The sequence below is a fragment of the Temnothorax nylanderi genome, unplaced genomic scaffold (genome assembly GCF_030848795.1).
Source record: "Temnothorax nylanderi isolate EJ_2023f unplaced genomic scaffold, tnyl_v1.0 TNYL_tig0250_pilon, whole genome shotgun sequence".
NCBI lineage: Eukaryota > Metazoa > Arthropoda > Insecta > Hymenoptera > Formicidae > Temnothorax > Temnothorax nylanderi.
In genome coordinates this window covers 174,066-190,854 of record NW_027249312.1, presented here as the reverse complement: position 1 = coordinate 190,854, position 16,789 = coordinate 174,066, and the positions used below count along the sequence as shown (strand labels likewise).

General features: G+C 37.0%; 3 protein-coding genes across 10 annotated transcripts in view; 1 reads left to right on the top strand and 2 right to left on the bottom strand.

Moving 5' to 3' along the window:
• Positions 1-5,616, bottom strand: part of LOC139779910 (putative nuclease HARBI1) — a 76,660-nt gene extending 71,044 nt beyond the window's left edge. For all 3 annotated transcript variants that reach the window (XM_071718402.1, XM_071718403.1, XM_071718405.1), the window contains exons 1-3: positions 5,224-5,616; positions 4,522-4,775; positions 3,991-4,099 (exon numbers count right to left, since the gene is read on the bottom strand). In XM_071718402.1, the coding sequence (XP_071574503.1) occupies positions 3,991-4,099; positions 4,522-4,775; positions 5,224-5,291 (431 nt within the window). In that variant the 5' untranslated portion in view covers positions 5,292-5,616. The remainder of the gene's footprint in view (positions 1-3,990; positions 4,100-4,521; positions 4,776-5,223) is intronic.
• Positions 5,617-7,105: 1,489 nt separating this feature from the next.
• On the top strand, positions 7,106-12,311 carry LOC139779921 (FUN14 domain-containing protein 1). 5 transcript variants are annotated; one of them, XM_071718443.1, is made up of 5 exons: positions 7,106-7,326; positions 8,067-8,228; positions 8,331-8,526; positions 8,831-8,935; positions 9,251-9,390. In XM_071718443.1, the coding sequence occupies exons 1-4, from the start codon at positions 7,121-7,123 to the stop codon at positions 8,906-8,908; spliced, it is 642 nt and encodes a 213-aa protein (XP_071574544.1). In that variant the 5' UTR covers positions 7,106-7,120; the 3' UTR covers positions 8,909-8,935; positions 9,251-9,390. The 5 variants fall into 5 exon arrangements, with proteins under 5 accessions (XP_071574544.1, XP_071574542.1, XP_071574543.1 ...); XM_071718441.1 differs by lacking the exon at positions 8,831-8,935 and having other exon boundaries at positions 9,251-12,311; XM_071718442.1 differs by lacking the exon at positions 9,251-9,390 and having other exon boundaries at positions 8,831-9,175.
• On the bottom strand, positions 11,324-16,760 carry Ints9 (integrator complex subunit 9). 2 transcript variants are annotated; one of them, XM_071718420.1, is made up of 11 exons: positions 16,628-16,760; positions 15,833-16,030; positions 15,582-15,744; positions 14,527-14,768; positions 14,143-14,389; positions 13,703-13,883; positions 13,378-13,613; positions 12,856-13,067; positions 12,515-12,700; positions 12,069-12,263; positions 11,324-11,944 (listed from the first exon to the last, which is right to left on the bottom strand). In XM_071718420.1, the coding sequence occupies exons 1-11, from the start codon at positions 16,634-16,636 to the stop codon at positions 11,825-11,827; spliced, it is 1,989 nt and encodes a 662-aa protein (XP_071574521.1). In that variant the 5' UTR covers positions 16,637-16,760; the 3' UTR covers positions 11,324-11,824. The 2 variants fall into 2 exon arrangements, with proteins under 2 accessions (XP_071574521.1, XP_071574522.1); XM_071718421.1 differs by lacking the exon at positions 16,628-16,760 and having other exon boundaries at positions 15,829-16,006.
• Positions 16,761-16,789: the final 29 nt, after the last annotated feature.

The following is a 16,789-nucleotide window of genomic DNA, read 5'->3' as shown; positions in this document are numbered from 1 at the left end:
ATCGTTCCTCGTGAAAAACGCCTTGTAAACCCTGCGGGGATAAACAATAAATCACATACATACACTAAAAACGTGGTTTTTTACGGTTTTTTAAAGTTATCTCTGAAATCCACTGGGCGACCCCTATTTTTTATTGCAGATTCGTGTTCAGCGGGTCAAAATACATAGGAGTAATGTGGTCTCAACCCCAGAGCAATATACTTTTTTTGTGGGCCTGTGTAATCAATGAGTGCGTTGGCCCAAGCAGGAGACACATTGATTTATACATGGCCAATAGAAAGGCCACGTATATAAAGTATATTTAGAGAGCCTCTAGGAGAAAGAGGTGGCCAACGGGTGGTCATGTAACCAGCCACTCCGTGATTGGCTGGCAACAATATGTAGTAAGGTGGACATTGCGAGATTACGACGCTAATGCAGAAGAGCGCAGGAATGATTAAGGCCATCGCACAAAACGCATAGCTTAGCATAAGTGATGCATAAGACCGCTAAACCAATGAGCATCCAGCATAAAGTCGCCATATTAATTTACATAAGATGCTTATTGATCCAGCGGTCTTGTGCTATGCTTATGCAGCCTATGCAATTTTGTGTGCAATGCCCTTTAGACTCTAAGTGCTGGTCTACAACCTTGCTTTAAAGGATATTTAAGCTCTAAGCCGTAAGAAATTGACCAATTACAATGGAATGTGAAGAGAATACTCGATTGTGATTGGTCAATATCTTACGGCTTAGAGCTTAAATACCCTTTAAAGCAAGGTTGTAGACCAGCACTAATGGCTTTTGGCACACGGGACGTGGAAACGCTTGCATTAGAGTCTAAAGCGGGGAACACAGACTTTTGCATAACGCATAATACGTAAGCATAAGAAAATTGATTGGTCTATTTCCTTATGCACATGTATATGGACCAATCAATTTTCTTATGCTTACGCATTATGCGTTATGCAGAAGTGTGTGCTCCCCGCTTAACCATTCCTGCGCTTTTCTGCATTGGCGTCGCAATCTCGCAATGTCCACCTCACTATATATTGTTGCCAGCCAATCACGGAGTGGCTGGTTGCATGACCCGTTGGCACCTCTTTCTCCTAGAGGCTCTCTAAATATACTTTATATACGTAACCTTTCTATTGGCCATGTATAAATCAATGCTCCTGCTTGGGCCAACGCACTCATTGATTATTAAAGAAGGATGCGCAAGAGCACACCTTGTTTTCCTTCCACCATGAATATGAGTCGCTTGACATGTAGATTTACCAACAAACGATTGACCAATCGGAATAAAGAAATCTTTAGTTCTTTTATTCCAATTGGTCAAACAGTTCGAAGCCAAGTGACGTGCAGTCGTCAATTCTATGGCTGAGTTCCAAAATTCACTGCCAGTACTGAAAATCTACAACATACGTAATGTAAACTATAGATTTCCAAAACCGTTTTTTTTTTTCAAAACGGTTGCAGTACTGAATGCACATTGCCTATTGATCAGTTCAATACAGGCTTTCTGATTGGTCAGTCGTGCTAGTTACCTAGGCACCGGTCGATATGAATAATGTGTGCAACCGTCACTATACGTAACAAGGATCATCCCTATTCATTAACATACAGAACAATTTTTTAAGAAAAGGGTTAAAATAAAATTTTTAATAACATACAGCTCTTAAGGTGATGCTGGAGCCGTCTGTTTTACCGGCATTTTTTGTCGACACGTAGCGTCGTATTAATTTGACAGAATTAAAAATCTTTCTCCAGAATTGCAGTACATACATTAATGATTCAGGGGAACTCCGATTTTATATAGAAAACGAGAAAAAATTACGAAAGTACAAATTTCCTTATCCTACTTTTATCTCAATATGGCGTTTCGAGTTGCGGCGAGCTGTCAGCTCGTCACAAGATGTATTTCATATAAGAGATATACCATTGGTACGAACGCGAAAACAAGTTCCCCTGAATTGCACAACAAGAAAAACATCGATAAACCCCCCAAATCAAGATTTGGAAGCGTAATATAAAAGTATGATGTCGATGTGTATCGTGCGTATGTGTGCGTGCAATGTAGCGTGCTATCCTTGTCTATATCTTTGTCTATACAAGGACAGATATAGTCGATAACATAGAAAATGATAATTTTGTCGGTTATACAGACGGCTCCAGCATCACCTTAAGGGGATCCTGCAGCCGTATGATTTACCGACATTATCGTTTTCACATAAATCTTTTAATTGGCTTTATAGAATTGCAAAAATCTTTTACAGAATTAAAGTACGCACAAAAATCTAGGCTAGCAAACGCGATTTTATATAAAAAAACACCAAAAAATTAAAAATGTTACTTATTTGGGCACATACAGCTGTCACCTAACGACAATATTTGTTTAAAACAAAAATTCTGCAGTTTATACATACATAATGTTTATCATCTGCCCTTGGGAAAACATGTAGGAATAATATCGTGCAAGTAGAAGTAAGATTCAATGCGTACAAAAAAAGATCCATCGAAAAATTATTTTAGTAATGCAAATACGGATGCAGAATGACAAGAAGAGCAGCAACAGTAGTTGCCAAATCTTGCAAGAGATGGCGAGCAATCAAACAAGGACAGATGTCATTTCGTTAGACAAAGACAGATATAGGGAAAGCAAAATTAGAAAGGTTGACATTATCGACATCGAGGAAGTTCGCCTGTCACTGCAGGATCCCCTTAACATTACCAATCAACCACAAAACTATTGATAACACAAAAATTTCTAATAGTTAAAGTGGGAGTGCTAAAAAAAGTTAAAAACTTGTTGACGATTTTTTTTAAACGAGAAACCACCAAAAGTTTTCAATGCGGTACCAAACACTACCAATCTACCACCAAACAATTGGTAAAAGAAAAAATATCAATAATCCACTTGGGGGGGGCTAACTTTGGTAAGGTGACAAATCCGCGTCATCAAGGCTAAATCATCGAAACTCGATGATACGGGACGCTCGCGATTTACCGACCCTCCGATCTATGCATTTTATCGACGCCTGGAAGGGTAGTTTACCTTTTATCAGCGAGCGGTGTCACGTGTGTAATGCGAAATTAAAAAATAAATAGAGGATGCACAGAGAAAGAGAGAGACAGAGAGAGACAGAGAGAGAGAGAGAGAGAGAGAAAGATAGAAGATACACGGGAACGATGAATCCTGCGTGTGTGTACGTCGTGCAAGGGCCGATGCCCTCTTCTCAAGGCGATCAACTCTTGTGAGAGAGATTGCAGAAATTTTTCTGTCGGCGCCATGTTTGCCGTTCGTCGGTCGGGCCCTTCGCCCTTACAGCTTTCGTAGGACCTGGTCAAGTGACTTATAACCACGGGATTTACTCTATGTTTAAAATTACGCGCAAGAAGTAAAACCGAGTTTTATTTCGCGGCCTGTATAGATGTTCGTTTTATCATTTTCTGTTTTTTAAATAATAAGAGTGGAAACGAGAACACGAAGAGCCACAACTAACTCAGCAATTTTAATGGAAGGCACTAATAATTATAAAGCTTTTTTGTCAGTAAAACTATTTAAGAGACATTAATAAAAGATTTCCGATAAAAGAAAAATTCTTCGCAAAGTTTTAGAAGAATAAGCAAACAGATCATACCCGTCAATTAATTTTAATCCGATTTTATTTTATTAATACTCTGCTTCGGTGGAATTTAATATCTTTAAATCTCATGATGAAGTTTGAATTAAAAAATATCAAATCTATTTAACGGACTGGATGTCAGTTTGATAGAATTGGTTTTATTTATTATAAATATTAGTTTATTTAAATTTAGCAATTTATTATTGATTAAATTCATTTATTTCAAATTAATTAATTCACAATTAATTTGATCTTACCTTATTTAATTCATATCACTAAAATTAGGATCACGAGATACAATCATACATCGAATATTGCACATGAATTTTGTAATAGAATTCACCACTCCTCGCGCATATGATTAAAAAAAATTATTTGCACTTACCATTGGAAGGCGTTGAAATGGAAGTAAACGAGACCCAGCCCATATAGAAACGAAGCATCCTTCCAGTAGTCGCCTTTTAAAGAGTAGAATTTCTGATACGCCGACATCGCTGTGATAAAAAAAAAGAAGAAAACTCATCAGAGCGAGTTTGCTCCGCGTTAATAAAAATCGAATAAAATAAAAATCATTTCACACAAGGTAAAGAAAATAAGTTAATCAATGGAACTCAATTACAAGCCCCTGGAAGGTTCTGTCACCATTTGTTTTGACAGGTTTCTCAATCACTGGAATGTCAACAACCTCAAGTTTAATGTTACTCCCTAATGTCTATTTGATTTACACAAACAAGTGTTTATTAAAGATTTAAAAAAAATTAAAGAAAATTCCATTTGCTTGAAAGAATGTTATCAATTATAAAGTAAATCTCGAATCAAACGATTAATTCGCAAATGAGTCCAAATCTTGAACAGACGTGAAACAGTCTGTTCCAGGCTGTTTTATGGCAAGAACAAAACAGGAAGGAAGCTGTACCTTTGCTGTAATCCTCTAAGAGTAAATGAAAATGTCCCAGTTTGCAGTACGTCTTGGGATCGATGCTTATCCCCTTAGCTTCATCCTCGTTTTCCTTGTCGTCCAGGCACGCTTTTGTATTATCGGCTTTCCTGCGCTGCTTCTCCGCCTGGGCCTGAACCAGCATGCGTTCCAGGTATTTGATAGCACGTATCACCAGGGCCTTTTTCTTCGTCTGCTCTGGGGAGTTCAGTTTGAGGAAGCCAAACTGACGACTGTGCGCGGATACAAGAGAGAAAGTGCCTTCTATTAGATCGCATCGTCGCATTTACGGTTGTACGCGCGCATTCCGTCCGCGATCGGAAAACCCGGGCTCCCTTGACGTTCATGTTTACGTCAGCCTGTGATCAGCCGCTCGTTGCCGTCGACACCGCGCGCCGGCGATTAAAAAAATCTCGCGAAGCGAGACGCGGTGTTTTCGGCTTTACCCGCGCATCGCAGTTTTATTATCGCGAAAGATCTCGCGGCGTATCCGCGGAATGTGGTACAGTCGGAAGCGCGAAAACGGTGTCAGTAGGTTGCGCACGAGCGCGTGCTGTCAAACGCGTTTCTAGGTTATACCGTGACGTGACTCGTCGCCTCGACGGGACGTGAAACCGCAACGTTAAATCCGCAGTCGAGGAAGACTCGAGATACGCGCAAAGACCGGGCGGAGTTAATCACCTGTCCAGCTCCGACAGCGTCTGCAACTCCTGCGGCGTGAGGTTGATGTCATCGGTGTCCTGTGCCATTTTACGCACGCTCTCTCCCTCTCTCTCGCTCTCTCTCACTCTCGCTCTCGCTCTCTACGTTTCGGTCCCGGTAAAACTCGCGCGTCTCACATCTGCGACCCGCGCGAGACGGAAATTACGCACGACGACGACGACGATGACTCCGAGACCTGTGTCGACAAGGAAGTCGCGCGCGCGCGCGCGATCATACGCGAATCAGGCCCGCGGCGCCGTCACCTCATCGCGACGAGCGAGTTATCGGCGAGATAGCACTATAGCCTTCTCTCTGACTATAGCTACAGCAGCTGAACGGCGACAATAGCGACAGCGACGGCGGCGACGGCCGTGCGAACTGAGGCGAGTCACGCGGCGGCGGCCCGGCGCCCGGCCGTTATCACGGCCATCACGAGACGCCGACGAATGCCGAGCGCGACCGAACGCCGAATGATGCCGAACACTGCCGAACACTGCCGAGCGCCCGCCGGCATCTCTGCCTGGGAGTCATGTGACCTACCGCCATCTTGAGTTTCGGGCGAGCGGAAAACTTGAATGCTTCAAACGCGGTAAAGCTATCAACGATCGAGTTGGTTTTGTCACGTGGAAAAGTAAACTTGGGGCCCAATTCTGTACACGCTTACCGACAACTATCGGTTAACCGATACAGAATATATGGGCCCTGTAGTGCGATTCTGTAACTCGTTATGAGGTATCGACTATCGTTGCGCAGATATTTTATATGGTAAAAAAGCTGCGCAATTGTCGTTATAGCTCATAACGACGGCATAACGAGTTACAGAATTGCACTACTGTTATGAGCTATAACGACAATTGCGCAGCTTTTTTACCATATAAAATATCTGCGCAACGATAGTCGATACCTCATAACGAGTTACAGAATCGCACTACAGTAGTGCAATTCTGTAACTCGTTATGCCGTCGTTATGAGCTATAACGACAATTGCGCAGCTTTTTTACCATATAAAATATCTGCGCAACGATAGTCGATACCTCATAACGAGTTACAGAATCGCACTACTGATCACTGCTCGATTAGCGTTAATCGTTTATGTCCATTTCTATCAATACAGATTAACTTTAATCTCGGTTTAACTTACTTTTTATCTCGTCTTTAATTCTTAGAAGTAGGAAAAGATAAAAAGTAAATTAAATCGAGATTAAAGTTAATCTGCATTGGTAGAAATGGTATTAAAGATAACATCTAACTGTCGGGAATTTACAATGAATATTATCATAATATATAATTAATAACATATATGTCGAAGAATACAGATACAAAAATTATGATGAGAATAAACTTACTTTGATGAAAAAATCTCTCATATTTTCCTACAAATTTTCTAAAAATTTCTCATGTTTTATTAGATTTAAATGAAAAATTCTGAAAAAATATGTCAATATTCTCAAATACTTTCAGAAATAATTACATAAGGATTTTCGGAATATTTCAGTATCTGTATGTATGAACATAATTATTCTGATATATATATAAATTGTGGGGATTTTCTTATTATATTTATTTAAATTTCTACAAAGATGTATTGGCGGGGAAAACCTAAAATATTTTATTATTATTTTGTCCGAATTTTTCTGAAAAATGTTTCGAATTCGTATAAAAATAAATCTGAGTCTTAAAATTTTCATAGAAATTCTGATTAATAATACCTATAAAAAATTTTCACAATTTGTGAGACATTTTTCCATCAGGGTAATACAATAAAGTTCAGGTTACTATAGAAATAAAAATAAAATGAGATCAAATATACGAATTCGAGCGTAAAAAAACGAGGCAAAAATTGATCCAAATTTATGTGTGAGCAGTTCTCTTTGGTATGAGCAAGAGAGAAAGAGAAAAAGAGGAACAGAGAGGAGCAAAGTGCAGAAGGTGCAATAAACGAACAAATCTGCCTCGGGAGCCGTCTGGCTCCCTCCAAGTTATCGTACGTCATTTACGTCAATTTACGTTCGAGCTGACGGGCCGCTCGATAGCGATCGCTACTTCCGAAAATCCGTTGTCTCCGAAAATCTCGCCAAATAGGTGAGTTTCACACGTCGTCGAAATGTCGCGCGGCTAAGCTGTAAGAGCGTTCGTATTCACCGTACACCTAAAGACACGCTCGATAATCATGCCGAGCAGTGGTGTCTTCCGCTCGGGAATGAGGAAACTCTTCAAACGGTAGAGTTTCCTTTTATTTGTCTCGTCACTCTCGTCCTCGTCCCAGTGAAACGTAGTTCTCTCATCCCGGAATTCGTCGAGTGTCAGCCGACTAGAATTTCCGGCGACTTGTCGTCGATATTCCGCGACGTTGTGTTCTCCTTTTCTCTCTCCGATTTTCCTAAAACAATGATCGCCGCAAATCATTCTCCCGAATACTCGTCATCGATATATTTACGTTTTCGTTACGTCGCGCAGATCCGCGCCAAGTGACGACAAAAAAGGAACTTGCAGCTTCTCGTGCAATCCCTTTGTTACTTATAAGTACGCTGAATAATTGTTGATGGCACGTCTATTATTGGCGGAGTAATCGTTTCGTGATTTTACTCCAAAGGTTTAAAGATGTTGATAACTAAATAGTTTTCGATTTTTCGCAGTGTGTCGAATCTTCTAGGTCGGTACCCATTTCTGTCATACACACATACAAGACTTTATGCGTGGAATTTGTGTAATAGAAGTAATTTTAAAGCCATATTTGACTTTAAAATCATAACGTTACATGAATCGTGTCTAATTTTTCATAACACTCCTTTGGTGTAATCGCACAACATTCTTTTTTGCAGCACCAAGATGCCTACAGCCAAGAAGAGTAAAGAAGACGCAAACAAGGAAGCTTACGGTATAGATGCCGCCCAGGAAGCCAAATCCTTCTTAGAGAAAATCATGGGTGATGTGAGCAAGTCTTCAGCGACAAAACAGATCATCATTGGTAGCACATCGGGATGGTACACATTTTGTGGAATTATCACGATTGTTCATTGTTCGAATGTTTGAACCTTTAATACTTGAGTTTATCTTTCATACTAACTGCGTGGTTTGTAACTCAGGGTAACTGGATTCGTCACCATGAAGATTGGAAAAGTGGCAGCCTGTGCAGTTGGCGGTGGAATTATCATGCTGCAAATTGCTGCGCATCAGGGTTACATAAATATCAATTGGGATAAGGTCATGAGAAAGGCCGAGAAAATAACGGATAAGGTGGAGGAAAGGATTACCGGCGAAGGACCAAATTTCATGGATAAGGTGAGACAGATATCAAGTCACTGCAAAAGATCTTGTGATTTCTTGAGACTTCGGTTAAAGAATTAGGTTGAAAACTTCTTATTTTTTAACTTCCTAAAAACAACATATTATATATCAAAGATAATAAGATGATTATCTGCAATAGAGATTATTTTAAATCACTATAATTTTTTTTAACTTTAACACACATAACAAATTGTTTCCATCTAATAACTCACCATCTACAGGAAATATTTTGCACATGTTTGCTTCCCGTTTTTCTTTCTCTTTTTTTTTACAAATATAATGTTTTTACTGTTTGCAGGTAGGGAAACTGTGGAGGAAGAATTCATTCATCGCCACAAGTTTTCTTGGCGGTTTCATTATCGGTCTATCTTGGTGAAGTAAAGAGCAATAACTTTCAAGTTTTGTGCGTAAATGTGAACATTTAGTATATTGTCATCATTTATATTACCGTTGCGTTTACAGTATCCCTATTAAATATAATAAATATAATAATATATATCAATATTATTAAAATTTTAATATCAATATTAATCAATAAAAATTGATATCAATATTAATTTTAATGTCAACGAAACTTTATAATATCGAAATTATTATAATTTTTGTATATAGTCCCCTGAATAAAAATGTATAATAAAATTAATCGTGGTGTGCAAGGATTTTACTAATTTTGCTCCAACGTAACGCTGAGTCACTGATGAAAGTTATCGGATTCCAGGTCGAGAGATATGTCGATAGAAAGCTGGATAAAGCCGAACATTTGATGAAACAAGGAGAGACTCGTACGCGACGCTGGTATCATGCGTTGACCGGTGGCGAGGATAGCTTCCAGCCAACGGAATTCCATTTCTTTCTGGTCTCGTTTGTGGCGGGAGTCGCGATCGGTGTCGCCACCGCTAACTAGGTAATAAGTTGCTGCACTCTGAATGCAACCAAGAGAAAGATCGACATCCACGTCGCGTCGAAGGGCAGCTGCTCGACTGTTATCGACGCGCACGACAACGTCATCGACGAGTATAACAATACAATCATGGATGAGGTAAGGAACAAGATCAACGTGCTGAAGAAATGGGTGGCGCGAACTACGCTTAATAATCCTAAATAAATAGCTTTATTTTTTAGTTTGTCACTGATGTTAGCGATGAGTAAAACCTACTCATACACTACAGAACTGCTTATATTTTTCCTTTCTTTTTTTAGATCCTAAACTGTGAGTACATAACAAAACAGGTTGTAGATCTACAATAAATTTTTCAAGATTAACGAGTAGAGTAAATTTTGCTCATCGCTATCCTCTCTAGAATTAAGGGAGGACACCACTGTAACTGCCCATTTTCGACTGCCTTTTTTGGTATTTTTTTTTTAGAAAGGAATAAAATATATGGTCAAAAGAACTTTTAGGCTTTATTAGACATATATTAAAGTATGTAAAAAAATTTTTTATTTGTTAAAAAAATACAAAAAGGCGGCGCACGAGTCGCTATAGCACTTATTGGTTTTCAGCCAACCCTCTCCGCGGCACGCAGTAGAACTGTCGTAAATTTGATCCTGGAACAAAAAGTGAAATATTTTCGTTAATTATATTAGTTTTAGCAGTGAAGTACGAGGGGAAATAAGAAAATATTAAAAAACAAAAAATAGAGACGAGTTTGAATAAAAAGTTCGATGGTCGAAAAATCGAACTTTTTATTCAAACTCGTCTCTATTTTTTGTTTTTTAATATTTTCTTATTTCCCCTCGTACTTCACTGCTAAAACTAATATAATTAACGAAAATATTTCACTTTTTGTTCCAGGATCAAATTTACGACAGTTCTACTGCGTGCCGCGGAGAGGGTTGGCTGAAAACCAATAAGTGCTATAGCGACTCGTGCGCCGCCATTTTGTATTTTTTCAACAAATAAAAAATTTTTTTACATACTTTAATATATGTCTAATAAAGCCTAAAAGTTCTTTTGACCATATATTTTATTCCTTTCTAAAAAAAAAATACCAAAGAAGGCAGTCGAAAATGGGCAGTTACAGTGGTGTCCTCCCTTAAACATCAAACAAATGAAAGTCGCTAATGTTTTCTCGTCATTTGATTAAGAAAATGGATTTATTTATACTAGCGAGATTTATTGAAATTTTATAGGCATCGCTTCGATATGTTATTCACTTTATATTCTATATTCCCGTAAATTAGGAATGTTTGGTGTAAAACTCGGGGCAGATGGCGCCATGGCGTCCAGTCCTGTCATGGCGGCGTCACCAACACTAACTCAATATACATGTATGTGTTGGTGTATCTGTGAGCACATCCGTGAGATATAAGGTCTGTTTTCTGTTGCTGCACTGCTGAACTAGTGCACTAAAGTGCACTAGAGTGCACTAGTTCAGCAGTGCAGCAACAGAAAACAGACCTTATATCTCACGGATGTGCTCACAGATACACCAACACATACATGTATATTGAGTTAGTGTTGGTGACGCCGCCATGACAGGACTGGACGCCATGGCGCCATCTGCCCCGAGTTTTACACCAAACATTCCTAATTCGTTCTCTGTTCGGAATATTTCTTATAAAAAAAAATTTTAGAATCTTGGTAATTTTGCTGTCACCATTTACATAGAACATGTGCGAACCAAAATATATATATATATATATATATAACGTGTGCATATGAAACAGTATAGAGATTTCTTGTTCGTTCAGAATGCAGCAAGAGATTAGTCATTCTAGGATATAAACATTAGAATAATATAATTGTACACTACTTATATTATTATATTATTATTGTAAAGAATTGCGATTCATATTTTTTCCTTATTTATATACTTCATTCACTAATAGCCGTTTACATTTCCATCACATTATTTATACAGATCTTGATATGTGTATTGTCTACAATAAAAATAATTAACCATATTCACTGTAAATTTAACAACTTTTGATCATTTGTCAGTAATGATTTAGCAATAATAGGAATTGAAATTTAACTAATGTTGCTAAATATTTATGAAACCATTATCACATTATTTCTAAACGTATACTAAGCAATGCCGAAAGTATTGTGTTTTAAAGTACTTAAAGATATACTGCCCTTTATTTAGCAGAATTAGATGATAAAAATCTCTTCTATTATAATCAACTTAGAAATTATTGTTAAGTTAATGTCATAGAATAAAAGTGAATGATGGAACAAATAAATATACATACGCTTTAAAACAATAAATTATATGTATATACAGTGTAGCAGTATAAAACATTGTCTCACAGAATGTCAGAATACTACAAAAATGTATATCGTACCTCAAAATCTTTTCAGACACTGCATTATTATACTCCTAAGACGTTTACGGATCTTTTGATCACCGTTGCAGAAAATGTGCGTAGAATTATCTCCAATTTGAATCAGAGTGTCCTCGTCTTGCTGCAAGTAGACACATAAATGTATAACTTTAAGCAGAGAATTCTTAATTATATCGATTGTGTTTATATAATTATTGAACAATTATTTTCTATGTGAAAGCCATCAATGAGACGTTAAACCGTACCAAATGAATATCTGTAGAGGTAGGACTGTGCTGTAATTTGGCCCCATGAAAGCCTTCCTGATTGAGCTTTTGTAGCAATTCTTGTGGATCCAGATTCCCGTACTCGTGTTTTCGCTCCTTCAACACTTCCTCCATGATGGGCGCAGGCGAACCCAACGACATTTTCCTCTTTCCGCTCGGTTTGTCCTCAACATTCTATAAATTTTACATATTTAGAAACAAAATATATAAACGAATAATATACTACGTTTTTTTTTCTTTCCAATAAATCTCTTTTCTTCGGTGAAGATATATTCTATAAAAGAGTAAGTTGCAATATTTATCTTGACCATGAAATTCATTTATCTTTACTCTATATATATATATATATATATATATATATATATGTGTATATATATATATATATAGATGTATATATATATATATATATACATATTAGTAATTACTTTTATGGTATATACGTTGTCCTTGACCTCAAGCTCGCCGGTAACAGATGCGAGACTCAAGCCAGGTCGCACTTCACTCGGTATAATACTGCTAGCTAATTCCGGCTCGATAAACACGCGGCCCTTCTTCCGCTTTAATGGCAATTTTATCACCTCTCCGCGTTTGAACGTAATCAAGGGTTTTTCCTTGAACAAAGAGATTATGCAAGTAATTTTATAGGACATTTTTTTTAAATATTTATACACTTTATATAGTAAAGAGAGAATGCAAAATAGAGATTGTAAACGTAAATTGTAAAATTGACTTGTTACATTAAGTAACGAAGAAAACAGATACCAACCCCGATGGATTCGATGACAAGATCTGTTCTATGCTGTGCCATTGCAGGAGGCTGCGTATAAACCTCTGGAATAACTAGATGTTCTGGCTTCAAGTCTCGAATAAGTTTATTAGCCTGAGTAAAATTCAGAGACGTATCGATGGGACAATGCACTGCTTTCATAGACAATGGTTGAAAGGGAGCCAAGGCCTCCAAATACGGAAAATCAGGCTCTACAAAATCAAATGCGATAAAAGAATGTTAATCATGTCACACAAATAAAATTTGTGCAATCATACATGATACAATAAACGGATATACAAGAGATTTTCAGAAAATAATGCAATACAACTTGTAGTAATTGTAGGAATATTAGAGAAAGATATTTAAAACTATATTTAATCTATATTACATATTTTACACATGCTTCTTTATTACCTAATTAATATTTGTCTTACTTTTTGGATTGAGTTTTATAAAATATAGAGTTGCAAACGCAAAAAATTATTGCATTGCTCTTTAAATGGAATTATGTATAGGTACCTGTAAAAATTACGGTATGCAAAGGATTATTGCCCCATAACTGTACGAAATGCACGGCATCGCCAAATCGGAGACTGGGATGGCCGCAGAAGACGACACAAGGCTGTCGATAGTCATTGCTGAATCCTTCGGCGTACGTAGACGTATAGTGCTTCAATCGTGCATTCTTCACGAGGAAAGCGTGTGGAAACGGTTCCTCTGGAAGATAAACTTTGTTTTGCTTACTTGTCGACAGCCTAGAAGTAAAGGATGACAGTAAATGAGATAAAAACAAAATAATAGAATGTACATCGAGAATATTTTAGAATCGCTTCATCGGTCGTACCATTCGGCAAGAATATTCGAATAAGCCAAGGATGTTTCTGCCACCGGTGAGATGAAAAATAGAGGCACTTGCGTGAAGCCTGACTTGTCCAAATGAGTGCTCAGACATTCGAATAAATCATACACAACGCCGGAAGGATAGCAAGGTATCAAGACGCATCCACCAGTTCTAAGAGTCACAGCTGCAAGATTTTTACGCAGTGAGATGAAACATTACCTTAAGTGTATTTTTGTTTAAAAATATAACTAGCGATAAAGATCCAATAAATCATAATGCAACAAAGATTTTTTTTTATCAAAAAGAACCTTGCAAGAAAGATAAAATTATATTTTTTTATCGTTTGTTAAAGAAACACATTTTGATTTTGATACCAAAGTATCGAGAGATTATCTCTTTGCCAGATGTAAGCGAAATTTACCGGATATTGAGATTATACTTACCAACAGTCATGCACAATTCTCCAAGCATTGTGTCTGGATTAGCAGTTGGAGTTTGTGTTAACCCCGTCAAAATTAACAGATTGGCATGCTTTAACGTGACTTGATCCATGGGCTTCGGATGAGTAGTGAGCGTAGACGAACCGCTGACAAAAGCAACCTTTTCATGGTCGCTAGATATCAACCAATTGCTACTACCTAAACAAAAGCCCGAACTGATTGGTGTGACTGTTAGAGCGCCATATATATCCTGCAAGCAATTTTAATTGTTATTTGTGAAATAATTGATACAAAAAAATCTCAAGTTTATTAAAAATAATTTCTCTGAATATGTGTGTGTCTGAGCTTAAAGCATACTGAATATTTCTAGTGCGTGTGGTAACTTACTAGCTTTTGATCATATCCAACCATTTGAATGTTTGATAGCGCCGAGTTCACGGCCGACATGGAATAAATGTGCTTCCAGGATTTTGGTTTAACAACCTCCGCCAATGGGGATGGCAACGTATGTAACATGTCCTTCCAATGTCTGGCCATTGTTGCCTTTGGAGTCCGCTCAATGAATTCTACAAGTTCCTCCATGAAAAACCGTCCAATTTGCAACGTCGGTTCGGTGGCATATATTATACCTTTAAATCATTACATTTTTAAGATTAATATATATACTGATTCATGATTATAATTATATATACAGGGTGTCCCATTTTAAATGACAACCTCAAATATCTCTTGAACGACACATTTTAGCGAAAAATGTATCAGGTAAAAGTATAGGATTATAAGATTCAAAGGGGGCCAATAGATTAGTCGATTTTATTAGATTTTGGGTTTGGGGCCTGTGTTGGGCTTAATAGAACCCAAGTTAAATTTTTTAAATGGAAACCCCATTTTTTATTGTACCATCTTTTTCTACTAATTAATTTTAACAACTTTTGTCTAAAATATTTTTTTATTTGCTTGATATTTTTTGAGATATTCAAGAAAAACTTGGTAATTTTTTCGATATTTAGCTTACGATATCTCGATAATTGTTTGTCAGAACGAAAAGTGGTACAGAACTTTTTGACTTGATTTGATCTCAAGAATATGCATTTACGATAGTACCCCAACTATTGATGATCGATACCCTTCATAGACTATTTTTAAAAATTCAATGCGGTTGTAATGTTCACAATAAGCATATAAAATTATAAGTCGTTGGAGTCGTCTTTTTAAGCCCTATCGATTGGTATTATTTTTGTAGGTTTTTATTTGAAAAATTTGACCCTCCTTCTCCCTCAAAATTCAGTAGGAAGGGTACGGTTCTATTGTGCTGAAAATTATCTCAAAGTAATCCTACTGAAGGATCTTTTTTGATTTTTCGTCTAATTTTGATAGTTTCTGAGATATCGGCATGGACAGATTAAATCGAGCATCTTGTATATATAATCTTGCACACTTACCTTTAAAACCTGTGCCCTCTGTTATGAACGGTAACGCAAGCATGCATGTGTAGTTAGATATCAAAATGGCATCAATCTCTGAGAAATCGATTATTTTCTCCAAAGGGGGAGTGAACTCCGGAATTGAATCCACAAAGACTCTACCGCAACATTCTTTCAGCTCCTTGAAATAAAAAAATTCATTTGCAATTAAAATAATTTAAAATAATTTAAAGATTAATACTAGAAACTATTAAATGTATCTCACTAACACCCTCGATTTGCCAATCTTGTTGATTGTCATTGCGTGGCAGCCATGTCGGCAAGGAATTAAACTTGCTGCTGGGAACCATGGGCAAAGGCATGAAATGCAAGATGGATTGCATATTCAAGCCACAGTCCAACATCAGCGTGGTTCCTTTGAAAGTTAGAACCAAGCATGGCTTTGTTGGTTCGCTGGACAAGCAATACTAAAAGTACAAAGTCGTCGATTAATTTTTGTAAACAATGTATCAATTTTAATAACTAAATATTATTATTGTCTAGTAGCCCTTCATTGTACTAAAAATATAAAGCTGTAAATTAATTTTATAAATAATATAGTAATTTTTAGGTGCTGAATATTAATCTAATATTATCATTCATCTAACAATCCTAGTTTTCTTTCTTTATCAAATGTCTCTAATTTTTCCTAATGCAAAAAGGAAACTTCTGCATTCAGGACTTGTACTTACATATTTCCAAGCTACAAATAAAAAGCAACTGTAAATCTATCTACTATGATGGCTTTTAATTAAAGCGATTATGACTGTTTACACAACGGTTTATAATCCGGTGTTTAATAACTACCATATACTATCCAATCAAAAATGTTTTGTTTTCTTTTTTTGATCATAATGATCATTTAAATAATATATCAAAAGAGATTGATTAAAATGTTTAAAATATGAAGTAGGCTTATATTTAAATGATCATTATGATAAAAAGAAAAATTTTTGATTGATTAGTATACGGTAATTAAAAAACCGGATTATATAAGTCGCCGTGTAAACGTAGTCTATAATTACCAGCCTCATCCTGAGTCCTTTGTTCACAAGTTCTACTGGTTCCACATGAGAATACCCGTCCCGATTGACTTCTTTCTTGCGATAAAAACCGAATTTCTCAAATAAGCTGAATCTCAAGCTCGTACTTTCCAGTTTTTAGTGGCTTTCTTCCTCTCTCTTTTC